General features: G+C 41.3%; 3 protein-coding genes across 3 annotated transcripts in view; 2 read left to right on the forward strand and 1 right to left on the reverse strand.

The window, feature by feature from the left end:
- The window catches only part of LOC109482929 (CD9 antigen-like), a 12,813-nt gene extending 4,208 nt beyond the window's left edge, over positions 1-8,605 (reverse strand). The window contains exons 1-2 of the mRNA XM_019785825.1: positions 8,441-8,605; positions 5,225-5,400 (exon numbers count right to left, since the gene is read on the reverse strand). Of these exons, the coding sequence (XP_019641384.1) occupies positions 5,225-5,290 (66 nt within the window). The 5' untranslated portion in view covers positions 5,291-5,400; positions 8,441-8,605. The remainder of the gene's footprint in view (positions 1-5,224; positions 5,401-8,440) is intronic.
- A 2,228-nt stretch (positions 8,606-10,833) lies between these two features.
- Positions 10,834-12,300, forward strand: LOC109482848. Its single transcript, XM_019785690.1, has 2 exons — positions 10,834-10,986; positions 11,167-12,300. The coding sequence occupies exons 1-2, from the start codon at positions 10,834-10,836 to the stop codon at positions 12,298-12,300; spliced, it is 1,287 nt and encodes a 428-aa protein (XP_019641249.1).
- A 3,177-nt stretch (positions 12,301-15,477) lies between these two features.
- Positions 15,478-16,617, forward strand: LOC109482850. The gene has a single exon (XM_019785691.1). It carries the CDS (start codon positions 15,478-15,480, stop codon positions 16,615-16,617), a length of 1,140 nt encoding a protein of 379 aa, XP_019641250.1.
- Positions 16,618-16,864: the final 247 nt, after the last annotated feature.

The raw sequence follows: 16,864 nt of genomic DNA on the forward strand, positions 1-16,864 counted from the left end.
GTTCGTGTATGTGTGTGTGTGTGTGTGTGTGTGTGTGTGTGTCTGTCTGTCAACACGATAACTTAAGAAGGCCTTGATGGATTGTCTTGATACTTGGTAGGTGGGTAGGTCTTGATGAGACCTCAAAATGATTAGATTTTGGACCCCCTGGCGGCTTGTTATGGTACTGCAGCTGAACTTCCGGTTTTTATATCTCATGATCTAAACATGCTAAGGTGACGGAATTTGGATGGTAGGTAGCTCTTGTGCTGGGGAAGAAGTGACGTGAGTTTTGGCCCCCTAGCGGCTTGCTCTGGAACTGCAGGACTATATGTTTGAAAATATTCAACTCAATATAACTCGAGAACCGGTGGACGGATCGTCGTGATTTTTGGTATCTAGATAGATTACGTGATGCTTGATATAATTATTTGACAATTATGCAAATATGGATGTAATTTGCATAATTTATAGAGAAATTCTATAAATCAGCTTCATTCCATAGTTGGACTTTTGACGCTTGTGACATTGGTAATTGAGAACGAGAGAAAGACAGACAGATATTGATTATGGAAATGAGGACTTAATTTGCATAATTAATGAGAAAATCTTATAATTATGTAATGATAACTGCCTGGAATTTCATACTTGTGGTAATTGAAAGTTAAGTGAAGGTGACCATCATTAAACATAATGTAATCAAATCAGGGCTCCATTTGCATAATTTATGAGAAAATGCTAGAATGGCATTGTTAAGATTGTCTTTTGGTTGAGAATATGATAAAATGATATGATTCATGAAAATTAGGATCCTATTTGTTAAATCAGGGGGGAATAATCTAATCTATAATTTGTCAGTCATAAAGATTAACATCATTTGGCGAAGGTATGAGATCGGGGAACTCTAGTTGATGCTGTTTTGCAGACACCAAAAGGCAGCTATTTGGCCCAAAATTTGTAATAATTTCAGTGTTATGCAGCAGGGAGAAGGTTAAGAAGCTACCTACGTACGTACCTTCTGATCTGTATTCCAAAGTGCTTCAAGCAGTTAAACTATTAGTATCTGGTGACAGATGCTAACGGAAACTGTTGGATATATCGTTCGCTATTACTCGTATCTCAAGTATGTACAAAGAAACTGAAAACGTCTAAAACTGAGCCAATGTCATGGTTGTATACCCTAATTCTCATGTCACCCTTCAGCAACAGTATACATGTAATTATTCATACATTTTACTAGTATCTCCAACCCAGAGTTATAGCTATGGATATGGGTCTTCTTCCGTTCTCAGACGAGCCCCGGCTTTAAACATCATCACCCCGCCAGATGGCTATGATCCGGGAACGCCGGGTACCGGAGAACTTTCAATAAACTAAGCCTGCGCTGACTTTTACGACATTGGAACATGCAAGACGGACGGCCCTGGAGGTCACAGGGATACTTTACTACTTAACTGATTTGTGTGGTCTGAATACTGAAAGGGGTGCTAGTGGTGTAACGGAAATGAAAAGAAACCTACAGTGGGTGTCGCTGGAAGACAGACGAAAAATGTCCAGACGATGTACAAAATGACTAAAAATGGTGGACGTACCAACCATTAAGTACTAGTATCTAATACCAGCCCGGAAAAGAATAAGAAACAGACGTGCCTTGAAATATCAGTGTTATTACCCAAGAATTGAGGAGTTCAAAAACTGGTATTTTCCCAGAACTACCAAGCACAGTTGGGCCATCATCACTAGAAAGCTTGCGTCAAACAGTTGTGTGTAACAGGTCGTTCGGTGTGATATAGCACGCTGCCGCCGCGCCGCGTGCCTGCAAAGCTGGTGTGTTACGCCGAAGGGCGGTTATACCGGGTATACCGATACAGATACATAAACTGATTCGGGTGACAGAAAAAATTAAGAAAAAATATAATGTAAACAATATATTGTATTATATCCATGCCCAAAACCTCATTGCAAGAACATTACATTTGGAAATGATAAAGCAATAGTGAACAGTTATCTTCAATTTTAGTTGACAAATTCATTTTAACAATGCACACCACAAAACAAATTTGACATTGACAAAATGCATGAAATCTGTTCTTTACGTGCATCTTAAAGCTGTATACCTTTACGCATGTTTAAAGGCGAGCTTAAAGATACGAATTTGTGCAGTGAATAAATCATAAACCTTTAAGTCATAAGGCCACAGCAAGTAAATCTTATGGATAACATCCTCCACAGACTCCGAATCTAATGCGTAAGGGCGAAAAAAGGCATCTTGAAGGCGGGCAATAAAAGAGATGCGATGGAACATGTCAGCTGTCAATATTTGTGATCAAACGCGAACCAATGTGCCTCATGTTTGCTGGATTCCTGATGGTTTCCGAACCGATAGGCATTTACAACATATTTGCCCATTTTAGACATGTTGACCACCGTCAGAGGGCAAAACAATTTCTTGATGTTTTTTTTTTCAAAATCAGGCAAAAACTAATGCGCGCGCTGATGTCATCCATAAAAATTACGTGCTGTGGCCTAACCGTAAAATCATTCTATTATCAAGCTGACCTCATTTTTGTTCCAGCAAAATTGAAAATGAAAACACGACTGAAACAATCTGACTGCTCGTTGGTTGATTGAAACCCATCTCTCGTGTCCAATACAGCGGCAATGGCCCGTCCAGCGTGATTGTGTATAGATACACGGCGGTTGACCCTCGTGTCAGGCAAAACATTCAATAAAAGACACGGGGTCAGGAACAGTCGTTACCGCTTTGAATGAAAATATATCCGCCATCATTCAGGGCAGCGCCCCGCATGTATAAGCCAGGCTTCTCGGCACCGTGTTCTCGGCGCCAGGAAGGGATAAAGATAAATCTTGTATTAACGTTTGGTTTATCTACTTTAAGACCAAGACTGGACACTAAAGCCGTTTATCGGTATTTTGGATGAATATTTGTCTGGCTTCTTAGGAATTTTGAATTGTGAATTTAACCTGAAGACGCACGTTCCTGTACATATGAAACGCAGTGACGACGATAATCTTAAAGTTTGTAAAATTTTAATTTTATGAATTAGTAGGGGTCAAAACTTCAGCACACATTCCACGCTTGATTTTGGAAATTTTTAGACTATGGACAAATTCAGTCGTCCGGCCCTACACAATTTCATAAAATCAACACTGATCCCCAACTCGATATAGCGATATAGCTGTAGCTTTTTAGATTATGGAAAGAAATTGCATAGAAGCAGTGAGATAGATTTATATATAGTTTTGCTTATAACTGATATTTCTCATCGATTAAATGTGCCTGGCCAATAGCAGCGTGTGTAGTCAGTGCAGTACGCACCCATATCATTAAGGTAAAACCATAAAGCACCGTGCATGATGAAAACGAACCAATTTTGGTAATACCGCAATTTGGTAACGTTAGATTTCGTAGTGGCTTAATGCGTTCGTGGGGAAACTGCAAACTGCTGTGCAATATAAGTGCTTGACACAACGTTATTTGTTATTTATTAAGAATTGCCACGTTTGTGGAAGGATTAACAAAACAGGTAACTATCAACTTGTCAACCCTGAGACTAGACTATCATCTTTGAACCACTTATACCTGGGAGGATCCATGCTATTTTTGATGTGGTTTGATCTTGCTTTATGGTGCTGTACGTCCTATTCGAGAGGACGCCCCTAACCGAAGCTTGGTACTCAGATTCACCTGAGGCAACCGAGGAGATAGTTGTTAAGTGCCTTTCCTAACGCACACCTGTCAATAATGGGGCCTGCCAGGGATTCGAACCCAGAACCTTCGGATTCTGAGTCAACAACCCTAACCATAAGACCACCTTGCCACGTTCTTTAGAAATTTAAAGCTTTGAATCGTCACTTCAAAGCCACCTGAAGCAGCGCGGTACCACCTCAAGAACAGCTACAGATCCGAACGACGCAAAAAGAATGTTCTTCTTCTGTCATTTGTCACTAATGTGCATGTGTGGAAATGATTACGCAAGAAAATTACGCCCTAGCTTCCAGAAGAAGACATAGAACGTCAGTGGTTTGAATGGGATTATATCAGACTATAAAGAAATTCAGCTTTGAATCATCACTTCAAAACCACTTGAAGCATCACAACGCGGTACAGCTACAGATCCAAACGACGCAAAGAATATTCTTCTTCTGTCATTTGTCACAAATTTGCATGTGTGGAAATGATTACGCAAGAAAATTACGTCCTTCCAGAAGAAGAGTTAGTGGTTTGAATGGGATTATATCAGACACAAATATAACCACGTAATGACAGATAGATCCCTCAATAAGTGTATCCTCTCCGTTTTCTGCCAACTTTGCTGTTCTGGGTACGAACGTGGCCCCAGCTGGCGCGCTCTAATCAACTTGTGTAAAGCCCGAGAGATCCCTGGGACTGATTTAATCACTCGGCCCGTCTGATCGTGTTATATTGCAGGACGGGGAGATGAAGATTGTTTCTCATCCATCAGCAGAGCCTCCCGGGGGCGGCTCCTACACGGGATCGCTATTTGTGAAATCCGGGGATGAACCACAGAAGGCTCGTGCTCAGGAATGGCGACAAGGTTACCATGATAATGTGAGCAATGTTCTTATTAATTTGAAGATTGGATAATGAAATAGAATAATGCAATTGCAATGTGACCACTGTCATGAGGTGGAATATTGCAGTATGAACAATGCCTTGTCATGAGCCCTGTGTTGCATTAACTATCAGAAATATGCATATGATTCAATAGCAGCCAAAATGTAAGTTCCACAGTTTGACTCGTCGTCTCCTACAAGACATCAAAATACCTTAAAATAAAGTTACAATTGGACATATCTAAATGACAAATGCACATACATTCCGAACATCTGAAAAATCCTTTGGATTCGCCATTCTCTCCAAAAGACATTTCATAATATTGTCACCAAAAAGGCCATTGCCAGAGACGAAAATCTCTTGCTGTACACCAACGGTCCCTCCCACAGACCAACGTGTAACCACTTGAATTGTGTTAGAATGTTTTGAAATAAAATGATCATCGATACATCGATACAAGAAATAAAGGAGAAACTTACCAAATACATAAAAATTGAAGGCGAAAAAGATTACATAATGTTCCCAGCAAAAAAGACCATTGCCTAAAGGAAGAGTATCACTAGACACCACTGTTTTCTCACATGTTCAAAACAGAATCATTAAAGCTACATTTCTCTGATACAATCAATAAAGAAGAAAACTCACCCAAAACATAAAATTGAAGGCGAACAGAAGGTACTTCAGGCATGTTGCAGATCCCTCTAACACCATTTTTCTCTCCACGTCGTCGGCGACTAACTCTCGGCAAAAGTCGTCCTTCCGTCACGAGTCGGCAGACATCGGTAATCTCCGGTCAGCTCCATCTCCCGGTGGTGACCATTCTGTAGAAGACGATGTCAGGTGAAAATAATCCGAGCTAAGAAAACTCAGCTTTGCCCCGGTTCCCTACAAGATGCCGCAGAACCGGCCCCACCTCCTTGACGTCAAACGTAACGAGGTTTGACACGCTCCATTTTAGTCCATTTCCCCACGCCCGATTTGATCATTTAAAGGCAAATTGAAATGTGCCGTGCCGAAACAGCCATTTCAAACTTCCGACAGCATTAGACTGGTGTACTAATGGTGGGCGGTACGCTGGGGATGGTTGTGTATGTGGCTCGTTTCATCGCACGGTGATGAAAATTGTCCACGCGTGACACGAATGTACAAGTACCTTGAGAGAATGTATGGAGCAATACTTCAACGTGGCTCAACATCAGTTCTATCGATATAACTGAATAATAGTTTTATCCTGGCTGTAACCATGACATAGCAAGTGAGCTGTCGTCATTTAGATCTAACTGCTTAACACGAAATACAGTTACTCCTTAAGATATCAAAGGTCAGACAAAGCCAAAACTTTAAAAAAAGAGCCTGGCATAAATTTATATATAGTATTATTCTTAATTATAATGAACGGTTTTTGGTGACTCTATGTTTTAACTTAGGCCATGTCGATTTGATTATATGGATGACATCCTCTGGGAACCCCAAAACTGACGCGAGCGTGCGAATAAAAAAAAGTTTGGCAAAAAAAATCTAAGCGGTCATAAAGGTTGAACAAATGACTAAACACACAGAGTATGGAATGGCGAATAATAATAGACATCTTTATATCTTCACATTTCCCTCTTCCTGAATTGATTACGGCATTCTATGACATTAGTATCGTTTTCCAATACTTTATTTGCAACATACGACATATATTCGCTCATTTTGTACTGTCGATTTACAGTGTGGTCGAAAACTTTTTTTTGAAACGGACAAAATGCACGCGCGAATGTCATCCATATAATCAAATCAACATGGCCTTACTAAAGATATCCGTTACACAAAAATGTCCAGTGAGTTCGTCTACCAGCAGATTTTTCAGTACCGTGGACGGCACCAATATAATTTTATCTGAAAGCTCTGTCTTATTACGTACAATATATGGGCGCTGGGGGTGTTTATCATGGATATAATGGATTAAACAGGAATGGGATCCGATGAATTACGTTTGACCTTTCATTCTGTAATTATGTATCGCGGTACAGAAGGCCTGGCCTGGCATCATAAGTACGGTAAGATGAATGTACCGCAGCAACTCCGCAAACCAAGCGTGAAGTATGGGGCGGGAGAAACAAGCACAGACTTCAATGAGGGCAAACATATTCACGCCTAGAAGGTGAAAGAAACGTCTGCATCACCATTTGTTCACAGAGAATTTCTGCTGTACTTTAATACCTTCTTTAATGAATTCGTGTCATCTTTTCGTTAGTCTCTCGTATTCAAGAAAGACCACGTTACCACAGAAAAGAAAGTAAATCACAGGGTTTACTGGGAAAAAAATTACTGAATAGTCCCTTTTAATTTGTGTTTTTTTTTAAGAAAAGGTCAAGTAGCTATAGGTATAACATCGATAAATACCAGGTTTTGTGGCAGTACTTACCATTTGATTCAATGGTATCATGAATAAACGTCAATACAATAAAAAATATACTGAAGCATTGCAAAGTTTCAACCAACCAACCAACGCGTCTCCCTGTGACCCGGCATATCCCCGACACAAACACCAGACTCAGTCGGAAGGATTACTGGAGACATCCGTCACATAACCACGACACCCCGACCCATCCATCAGGTACCGCGCGTATTGAACAGGGACCCCGCACGGCCACGGACCCATCATCGTTATGGCGCTTTCCATTAGCGCTGATTCCCGGAATCAATTCCCGGGAAGGGACGCGTAAATAGGAGAGTGGTTCTACCGTAATGCTGTGGGAGATCCTATAATTGTTGATAATATTCTTCATTCAATTCCAGCGGAGTTACATAGTCCATACTTTTTTTTATTATTTGTTTTAACAGAGAATTCAATACAATATCGTAACGGGTGTCGTTTTCTTCATGCTGACTTGTTGAAGTTTCATTTGGTTTGGGTCAATATTAATTTTTTTTAACGGTATCGCTCAGTGCACGGCCAATTATTTTTGGCCACTTCTAGGCATAGAGCTAGAGGTATTTAAGTGAATTGAAAAATGATCCAGAAATTATACCGTTTTTTGTGATTCTTTCTCATTATATAACATGAAGGTAAAGTCATATTTTTTACATTACACGGTAATGGGAATGAAAACGTGTCTTACATTCCTCAATTCAATTCACTGGACATGATTTCTTATCAAACTGATTTTGAAGTCCCAAAGTTTTTTGTATCGCTGTTTTATTCCTACAATCTAACTTAGTACTCTTCAACTCACCAACATTACACAGACAAGAGACCTATCTTTATCACGCCTTTGCATGCTGTATACCCAATGCTAACAGCCATTGTTAATGACACCATGGTCGTCACATCTGACGAAAACAAACACTGTTCATGATCGATTAACGTTAACCCATGCGCAGCCTTCTGTGACCCTTTCCACCGTGTTCCCGATAGGTTCAGGCATGTTTTACCTGTTCAATACTTCGTTATAGTAGATATACGTTCCAAAACGGTTAAACTGTCACGTCTGCCCATGGCTTATATCGACAGAAGGCTGTGCATTAGCTATATGCACTTGGTGCAGATTTATGTTTCTCTACCATGCTCCGTGTATTTGGACCTGTGATGGGAATTGCTGTACGTAATTAGCTCGAACGAATAATACCGTTTTTAGCATTCCGGTACACTGTTGAAAACTGCCTTAGGCATAAATGATGTCTCTACTGAGACCATACACTAAACAACTAGCACCTTTCTTGCTGACACATAGCACTCTGATGATTGTAGAATTAGACAAAGAGATGTAACTGTGAGGCGAGCTTATTACAATACGAGCTATACCTACTTGAATAGAAAACAGAAAGTACTCATTTGCCATGCATTGTTTATCATTGCTCATGGTTCCAACGTACCTTCCATACAGCTTCGGCTTGGTCGAATTCAGATGTACCAGTTTACGGGTACGCATTCAATCCGGTATTCCTAATGATCGTCTTAGGAGCTAGCGCGTGGTTCAGTGTCAGCTTATAATACTTGTGGCTGTGTCCAAAAGCTCTCAGTCTAATACTGTAACAGTAACAGCCTCTCCACGACACACCCAACCTGTGGCCCCTGCCCTCCAGCCAGGCCCTCGCCGCTAGCTGCAGCCGTCTGTGTCGGATTACGGATTCAAATCTGCCCAGCTAGCGCCTGGGCCCTGCCCGCTCCGATTCAATCACCCGAACTGCCCAGGCGTTAAAATTGGATACTTCTGTCCTTGCGGTACTGACTCCAGGCTCGGGAGGCGTTATGACCCTAATATTTTTTCTAGCTACATGTAGGTGATACCATAGTAGTTTCTGGCTAGGTGATACCATAGTATTTTCTGGCTAGGTGATACCATAGTATTTTCTGGCTAGGTGATACCATAGTATTTTCTAGCTAGGTGATACCATAGCATTTTCTACCTAGGTGATATTATAGCATTTTCTAGCTTGGTGATACCATCGGATAGTATTTTCTGGCTACGTGATACCATAGTATTTTCTGGCTACGTGATACCATAGTATTTTCTGTCTAGGTGATATCATAGTATTTTCTAGTTGGGTGATACCATAGTACTTTCTAGATAACCATAGCATGCTATGAACTGAATCAGCTAGACGCGTGCTTATAAATGTGTATCTCTGTATCAATTCACACGCATTGCAATGGATAGATTGTAATCTTAACATGCATGAAGGGGGTGACTATATTGGGAAAACCTGAGAGAATTTTGAAATGATTTCTACGCCAGTGCCAGTCAGCAACAAGTAAAAATCAGTATATAAGTAAGTCTTAACCTCAAGTGGCTTTGTGTCTTTTATGTAGTGACCCATGAGATTAAAAATAAAAAAGAACTACTACTACTACCACTACTACTACTACTACTACTACTACTACTACTACTACTACTACTACCACTACTACTACTACTACTACTACTACTACTACTACCACTACTACTACTACTACTACTGCTGCTACTACTACTACTACTACTACTACTACTACTACTACTACTACTACTACTACTACCACTACTACCACTACCACTACTACTACTACTACTGCTGCTGCTACTACTACTACTACTACTGCTGCTGCTACTACTACTACATGTATATCTACTACTGCTACTACTACTGCTGCTGCTGCTGCTGCTACTACTACTACTACTAATAATAATAATGATGATAATCATAATAAAAACAATGATAAAAAGTGACCAGCTTCTCTAACTCCGTGTACATACACGTGTATCTGGGGTTCGCACTACGCATGCCTCTTGCATCCGAAATAGAGTTCATTTCATGACATTTATTTACATGAATATTCCTTTTTATTCAATTGCAGTACTATGTAGGTCTCCAGACTAATGTACACGTGTGTGAAACGCGTTTGTTGCGTGACGGATGACGACAAGCAGGAAATTATTAGTCGTTTCCAGAACCAGTTTGCCATTGCCAGCCGCCTGCGTTTGTGTTTGAGATCGATCCTTTAGCAGTTACGATTCCTGGGTGAGTGTTGTCACTGGTATTCTCCTACATCCAGTCGGCACTACATGTCTCAGGCGCTTATTAGTCTTATTAGTGTGACACAAACACCGCTGTCTGTGGCTTAGCCTGGGTAGTCAGACCATCGTAGACTCGCTGGTATATCTACGGTGCCCGGAGTACTGCCCGCCCGCCCAGGTCCATTAGCGCATGCATATGCCGGGTCGGTTTCATTTTAGTTAGCCTACGGGACAGCATCTGTATTCGAGGAGAGACTTTGTCGTCAGGTGTTGGAGGAGCGAACGAGAGAGCCTTACCCTGTGTTAAAAAAAACGCTTCCCTTGCGTATAAGCGCCCCCCCCCCCAAAAAAACCTCCACAGGTCCAGAAAGTCTGCGAAGAGGAAAACAAAAAGTACGTATCAACGATTCTCTTCTCAGCTTTTATAGAATCACTTTCACCAGCTGCAGTCCACTTGCGTGTGATTGAATCAACATGAAAGCGTTTACCTGCTTTCTTCTTCTCTGTATGGTGCCTTTCACTGTTTTCGGCGACACCTGTGTCGACTTAAACCATTGTGTCTGTGTAAGAGTACACATGTTACTTCACGTTAGGTGTGGTGAAACAGCAACTCATATCTATACAACTATCCCGTACTCATTGCCATCAGACACAAGTAGGCTTTTCCTATTCTTACAAAACATCGAGTCAATAAAGAAAGAGGATTTTCCCTCGCTACTTCATCTAGAAGAAATCACGATAAAACGATGTCAAGTGAAAGAACTAATTCCAATGTGCTTTCAACATGTCAATAGTGTCACCAACCTAGAACTTCAACACAACAGCATTCAGCGCCTCCAAGAAAAGACTTTCTGGGGTCTAAGAAATCTGAAATATTTGAACCTGCAGAACAACGTCATTGACTATATCCACGTGTATGCCTTCGTTGGGCTTCAAGATCTGTTTTCTCTGAGATTGGACAGAAATCGTCTTAAACGCCTACCTTTAGCACTGGGTTTGCTTTCAACTTTAAAATTTGTTTCATTAGACGCAAATGCTATACAACTTTTTCCTGTCGATCTGTGGCAAATCAGGCACATTTTCTCCGTTTCAATTCGGACACAGCAAAATCCTGTCATCTGTGACTGTAAGCTGTGGGGGTTCCGAGGATGGATTGCAGAAGGATCCACGTCGAAAGCCTGGGATATCAACTGTGTTAAAACGAGCAGTTGGCTTGTTCAGATTGCCACAGATTTCCGATGTCAGAAACCGGCAGGAGTCAAGGTAGTCCCCGGGAACCAGACCGTGAGAGCGGGCGATGGTGTGTCCTTCACCTGCCAGACGGACTGCATGGCGGGACTCAACTTTACCTGGGTTCAGCCAAACAGGACCACTTCGTCGGTTGAAACCTGGACACTAGAAGACTTGTTCGGCGAAGACAGGCGGGGATTCCTCTCAAACTACAACAGAAGCTGCGTTTCGGTTTTGCGGCTCACGCGAGTTTCAGTACTGGATTCAGGCAGCTATACTTGCGAAGTTACAGCACCACACATGCCCACTGGAACAGACACCGCCTTTTTGACCGTGACTTCTAACGCAGGGCAAAAAGACAACATAATAACAACCTCGGCTCGCCCAAGTAGCGACGGTTTGGAGGAAGTTGACTACGTTTATCTGTTGTCATCTCATGACAAAAATGACCTCGTCATCCAACCCGTCACCCTGCACATCAATGTCACAATCGTCTGCAGCCATGTCGTAACAGTCGTCGCTATTACCTCTGTGCTATATCTTTGCTTGCGAAAGCGCAACAAGTGGCTGAAAAACTTTGTTCAAGTGTCTGACGTTAGCGGCGTTCAATCAGCCATCCTACTATCCGGAGTCCAGACATCGGCTCCAGTTTTGAAGAAAGGCTGGAATTCTCTCCAGGTTTATGAGAATGACAACGAATTCAGTGATGTAAACGCTGCAAATGGCTACGAGACGATCCCAGACTATTACAATGCACAAGCAGAGGTGGATTTTGTTAGAAACCGCACTGGAAGCAGATCTAGAGCAACGGAAGACGACATTGAAAACCACCAGTATGAAACCATTCCGGACTACGTCAATGCCCAGGTTGTAGGGGATATCAGGGACGCACGCTACGAACCTGCGATAAATGTACACTGCACTGGACAAAACCAAAACGAATGTTACAATCTTCAAACTATTGTGACAGAAGAATCGGTGTCCTACATAGGCTCCCAGAAAAACTAAGGCCATAAAATATGTGTTTGTGTAGTATTTAGCATTGCAGAATTTAATTCTAAGCCTATTAGATTTTAGAGCCAAGTTTCACGAATAGCATTGGGGGTGAACAATAAGGTATAAAATGCTAACAGCTATATAAACAATATGTCGAGAAAAAACGTCCGATGAGCCTAGCTCACAATGACGTGTGCAACAAAATGCAACGTTATTTTCATAAACAAAATTTCCTCAAATTCTTATTCTTTATGAATAAATATTTTTCTGAGAACTCGTGGAAACTAGTTCGTTTCCGTTAGTAATTCACATGCTGTCGCATGTGTGGCCTTGCCCTTTCTGCAAGACTGTTTCCAATAGGTAAGACCGAGTGGCCTTGGGGAGCCTATATTGGATACTAAGTCGTACGAACTCCAGACAATCATTTTTAACTGAGACAACCTCTCGTGCCCGAACACGCGCACGCAGACTTGATTTTTTTTCGGAGAATGGGCGCAAGTATTATTTCATCTGGCCATTATAAACAGCTGCTTTTTATTGAAAAAAAAACACTAACTTTGTCGCACAAGTCAACATCTGTAAATACGGTATTTTGATCTATCTAATTTGTGAGAGAGAAAACTATATAACGTTATTTTAACAGCGAAAATAATGTATGTATCAACGCTAAGTTGGTTATTGTAAAAGTGGATGTTGTATATGGTATAAACTATCTAAACTAAACTATGGTGGATTTATGGTGCAAGGTTATTTTACAGTAAGTACATATACAATTAACTAATTTGGTTTAGAAATGTGTAAGAGTGTTGATTTTGAAAAAAAGAAGTCAATAAAGATTTAAAGTCATTCATCCAAAATTTCTTCTTCAACTGTTGTTTTCAGGTTTTGTTCATTATACTTATTCATATATTCTATCATTAAGATATTCATATCTTTATCTACCATGCACAGATAGTGCAGATATCAAGCATGGTACAAATATCAAAACATTAATGAAAAGGCAGACAAGAAATCAAACATTGAATATTCTTTTATTCCACTCCCAATGTACATAGCTGTGTGACCTCACCTTTGCTCTTTTACCTCTCACCTTTTACCTCTGACCTTATATTCTCTCAACCATTTCTAAGAATTAACATAATAACCTGATAAAACCCCACATGAATAAGAAAATACAGTTACTGTATGAATTATCGTCACACTTTTTGGAGTCTTTGTAACACACTGAGGTTTGCCCTTGTGTGGATAACACATATAATGTAGATGCACCAAATTCTTACTGCGAAATCTATATATTAAAAAAATCAGTTAGTATCCCTTGAATTTTTTTACAAAAATGAAATCTAACACTTCACAGAGGCATTTGCTTGCTCCTGAGAAGCTACTAGACTGACCATATTCTGTGGTAGTTTCCTGAAAGAGTAAGACAGAACCTTTTGTCCATTACTCAATGTGATTGGTCAGCTAGATGAAGACATTACTGTGATTGACAGAGTGTTCAACGCCTTGCTGTGCTGATTGGATATTGTGTACTTGATTGACAGCTGAAGAACAGAAGATTAGCTTGTTACTGTAAGTTTGTACGTCAGCATGCAACATAGTCTTGCCAAGGCAAGAAAATTTCGCCTGTGTATCAAAATATACTGTAGGTTTTTATAAGGCTAGATGAACAAAATACTGGCCTTTGAAAAAAGCTGAAAGTTTTTTTCATGTTCATGTATGTTTCTGCATGATTTTCAATTGTATGGCAGGTGGCTTTTCAGCATATAGGAAACTGCTCCATAGTATCTTCATGGATGATCTAAACTTAAAACAAAGACTTGATTTCGGTCAATGATATCTCCATGATGCTTTAATCATAATTATAAAAACAAAGATAAAAAGTGACCAGCTTCTCTAACCCCGTCTAGATACACGTCTATCTGGGGTTCGCACTACGCATGCCTCTTGCATCCGAAATAGAGTTCATTTCATGACATTTATTTACATGAATATTCCTTTTTATTCAATTGCAGTACTATGTAGGTCTCCAGACTAATGTACACGTGTGTGCTATGCGTTTGTTGCGTGACGGATGACGACAAGCAGGAAATTATTAGTCCTTTCCAGAACCAGTTTGCCATTGCCAGTCGCCTGCGTTTGTGTTTTAGATCGATCCTTTGGCAGTTACGATTCCTGGGTGAGTGTTGTCACTGGTATTCTCCTACATCCAGTCGGCACTACATGTCTCAGGCGCTTATTAGTCTTATTAGTGTGACACAAACATCACTGTCTGTGGCTCAGCCTGGGTAGTCAGACCATCGTGGACTCGCTGGTATCTCTACGGTGCCCGGAGTACTGCCCGGAGTACTGAGCCTTACCCTGTGTAAAAACGCTTCCATTGCGTATAAGCGCTCCTCGCAAGAGATAAACTCCACAGCTCCAAGACGCCTGCGAAGAGGAAAACATAAAGTACGTATCAACGAGTCTCTTCTCTGCTTTTATAGAATCACTTCTACCAGCTGCAGTCCACTTGCGTGTGATTGAATCAACATGAAAATATTTATAGGCCTTCTACTTCTCTGTATGGTGCCTTTCACTGTTTTCGGCGACACCTGCGTCGACTTAAACCATTGTGTCTGTGTAAGAGTACGCATGTTACTTCACGTTAGGTGTGGTGAAACAGCAACACATATCTATACAACTATCCCGTACTCATTGCCATCGAACACAGGTAGGCTTTTCCTATTCTTACAAAACATCGAGTCAATAAAGAAAGAGGATTTTCCCTCGCTACTTCATCTAGAAGAAATCACGATACAACGATGCCGAGTCAAAGAACTTATTCCGATGTGCTTTCAACATGTCAACAGTATCTCTACCCTAGTACTTCAACACAACAGCCTTCAGCGCCTCCAAGAAAAGACTTTCTGGGGTCTAAGAAAGCTGAAATATTTGAACCTGCAGAACAACGTCATTGACTACATCCATGTGTATGCCTTCGTTGGGCTTCAAGATCTGTTTTCTCTGAGATTGGACAGAAATCGTCTTAAACGCCTACCTTTAGCACTGGGTTTGCTTTCAACTTTAAAATTTGTTTCATTAGACACAAATGCTATACAACTTTTTCCTGTCGATCTGTGGCAAATCAGGCACATTTTCTCCGTTTCAATTCGGAATCAGCAAAATCCTGTCATCTGTGACTGTAAGATGTGGGGGTTCCGAGGATGGATTGCAGAGGGATCCACGTCGAAAGCCTGGGATATCAACTGTGATAAAACGAGCAGTTGGCTTGATGAGATCGCCACTGTCGAAGATTTCCGATGTCAGGAACCGGCAGTAGTGAAAGTAGTCCCCGGGAACCAGACCGTGAGAGCCGGCGATGGTGTATCCTTCACCTGCCAGACGGACTGCATGGCGGGACTCAACTTTACCTGGGTTCAGCCAAACAGTACCACTTCGTCGGTTGAAACCTGGACACTAGAAGACTTGTTCCGCGAAGACAGGCGGGAATTCCTCTCAAACTACAACAGAAGCTGCGTTTCGGTTTTGCGGCTCACGCGAGTTTCAGTGCTGGATTCAGGCAGCTATACTTGCGAAGTCACAGCACCACACATGCCCAGTGGAACAGACACCGCCTTTTTGACCGTGACTTCTAACGCAGGGCAAAAAGACAACATAATAACAACCTCGGCTCGCCCAAGTAGCGACGGTTTGAAGGAAGTTGACTACGTTTACCTGTTGTCATCTCATGACAAAAATGACCTCGTCATCCAACCAGTTACTTTGCACATCAATGTCACAATCGTCTGCAGCCATGTCGTGACAGTCGTCGCTATTGCCTTTGTGCTGTATCTTTGCTTGCGAAGTGAGCGCAACAAGTGGCTGAAAAACTTTGTTCAAGTGTCTGACGTTAGCGGCGTTCAAGCAGCCATCCTGCTATCCGGAATTCAGACATCGGCTCCAGTTTTAAACAAAGGCTGGAATTCTCTCCAGGTTTTCGAACGCAACGAGAGCAATCACTATGAGAATGACGACGAATTCAGTGATGTAAACGCTGCAAACGGCTACGAGACGATCCCAGACTATTACAATGCACAAGCAGAGGTGGATTTTGTTAGAAACCGTACTGGAAGCGGATCTAGAGCAACGGAAGACGACATTGAAAACCACCAGTATGAAACCATTCCGGACTACGTCAATGCCCAGGTTGTAGGGGATATCAGGGACGCACGCTACGAACCTGCGATAAATGTACACTGCACTGGACAAAACCAAAACGAATGTTACAATCTTCCAACTATTGTGACAGAAGAATCGGTGTCCTACATAGGCTCCCAGAAAAACTAAAGTCATAAAATATGTGTTTGTGTATTATTTTGCATTTCAGCATTTAATTCTAAGCCTATTGGATTTTAGACCCAAGTTCCACGAATAGCATTGGAGGTGAACAATAAGGTATTAAATGCTAAAAGCTATATAAACAATATGTCGAGAAAAAACGTCCGATGAGCCTAGCTCACAATGGCGTGTGCAACAAAATGCAACGTTATTTTCATAAACAAACTTTCCTCAAATTCTTATTCTTTATGAATAA

The sequence above is a fragment of the Branchiostoma belcheri genome, unplaced genomic scaffold, assembly GCF_001625305.1.
Source record: "Branchiostoma belcheri isolate BF01 breed outbred unplaced genomic scaffold, Haploidv18h27 scaffold61, whole genome shotgun sequence".
NCBI lineage: Eukaryota > Metazoa > Chordata > Leptocardii > Amphioxiformes > Branchiostomatidae > Branchiostoma > Branchiostoma belcheri.

What these genes read in the sequence shown, in the direction of transcription:
- LOC109482850 (XM_019785691.1), top strand. Translation starts at nt 15,478, where the DNA reads ATGTGGGGGTTCCGAGGATGGATTGCAGAGGGATCCACGTCGAAAGCC.
- LOC109482848 (XM_019785690.1), top strand. Translation starts at nt 10,834, where the DNA reads ATGTGCTTTCAACATGTCAATAGTGTCACCAACCTAGAACTTCAACAC. An exon ending in ATATCCACGTGTATGCCTTC is followed by an intron (nt 10,987 to 11,166) that starts GTTGGGCTTCAA and finishes ATTCGGACACAG; the next exon opens with CAAAATCCTGTCATCTGTGA.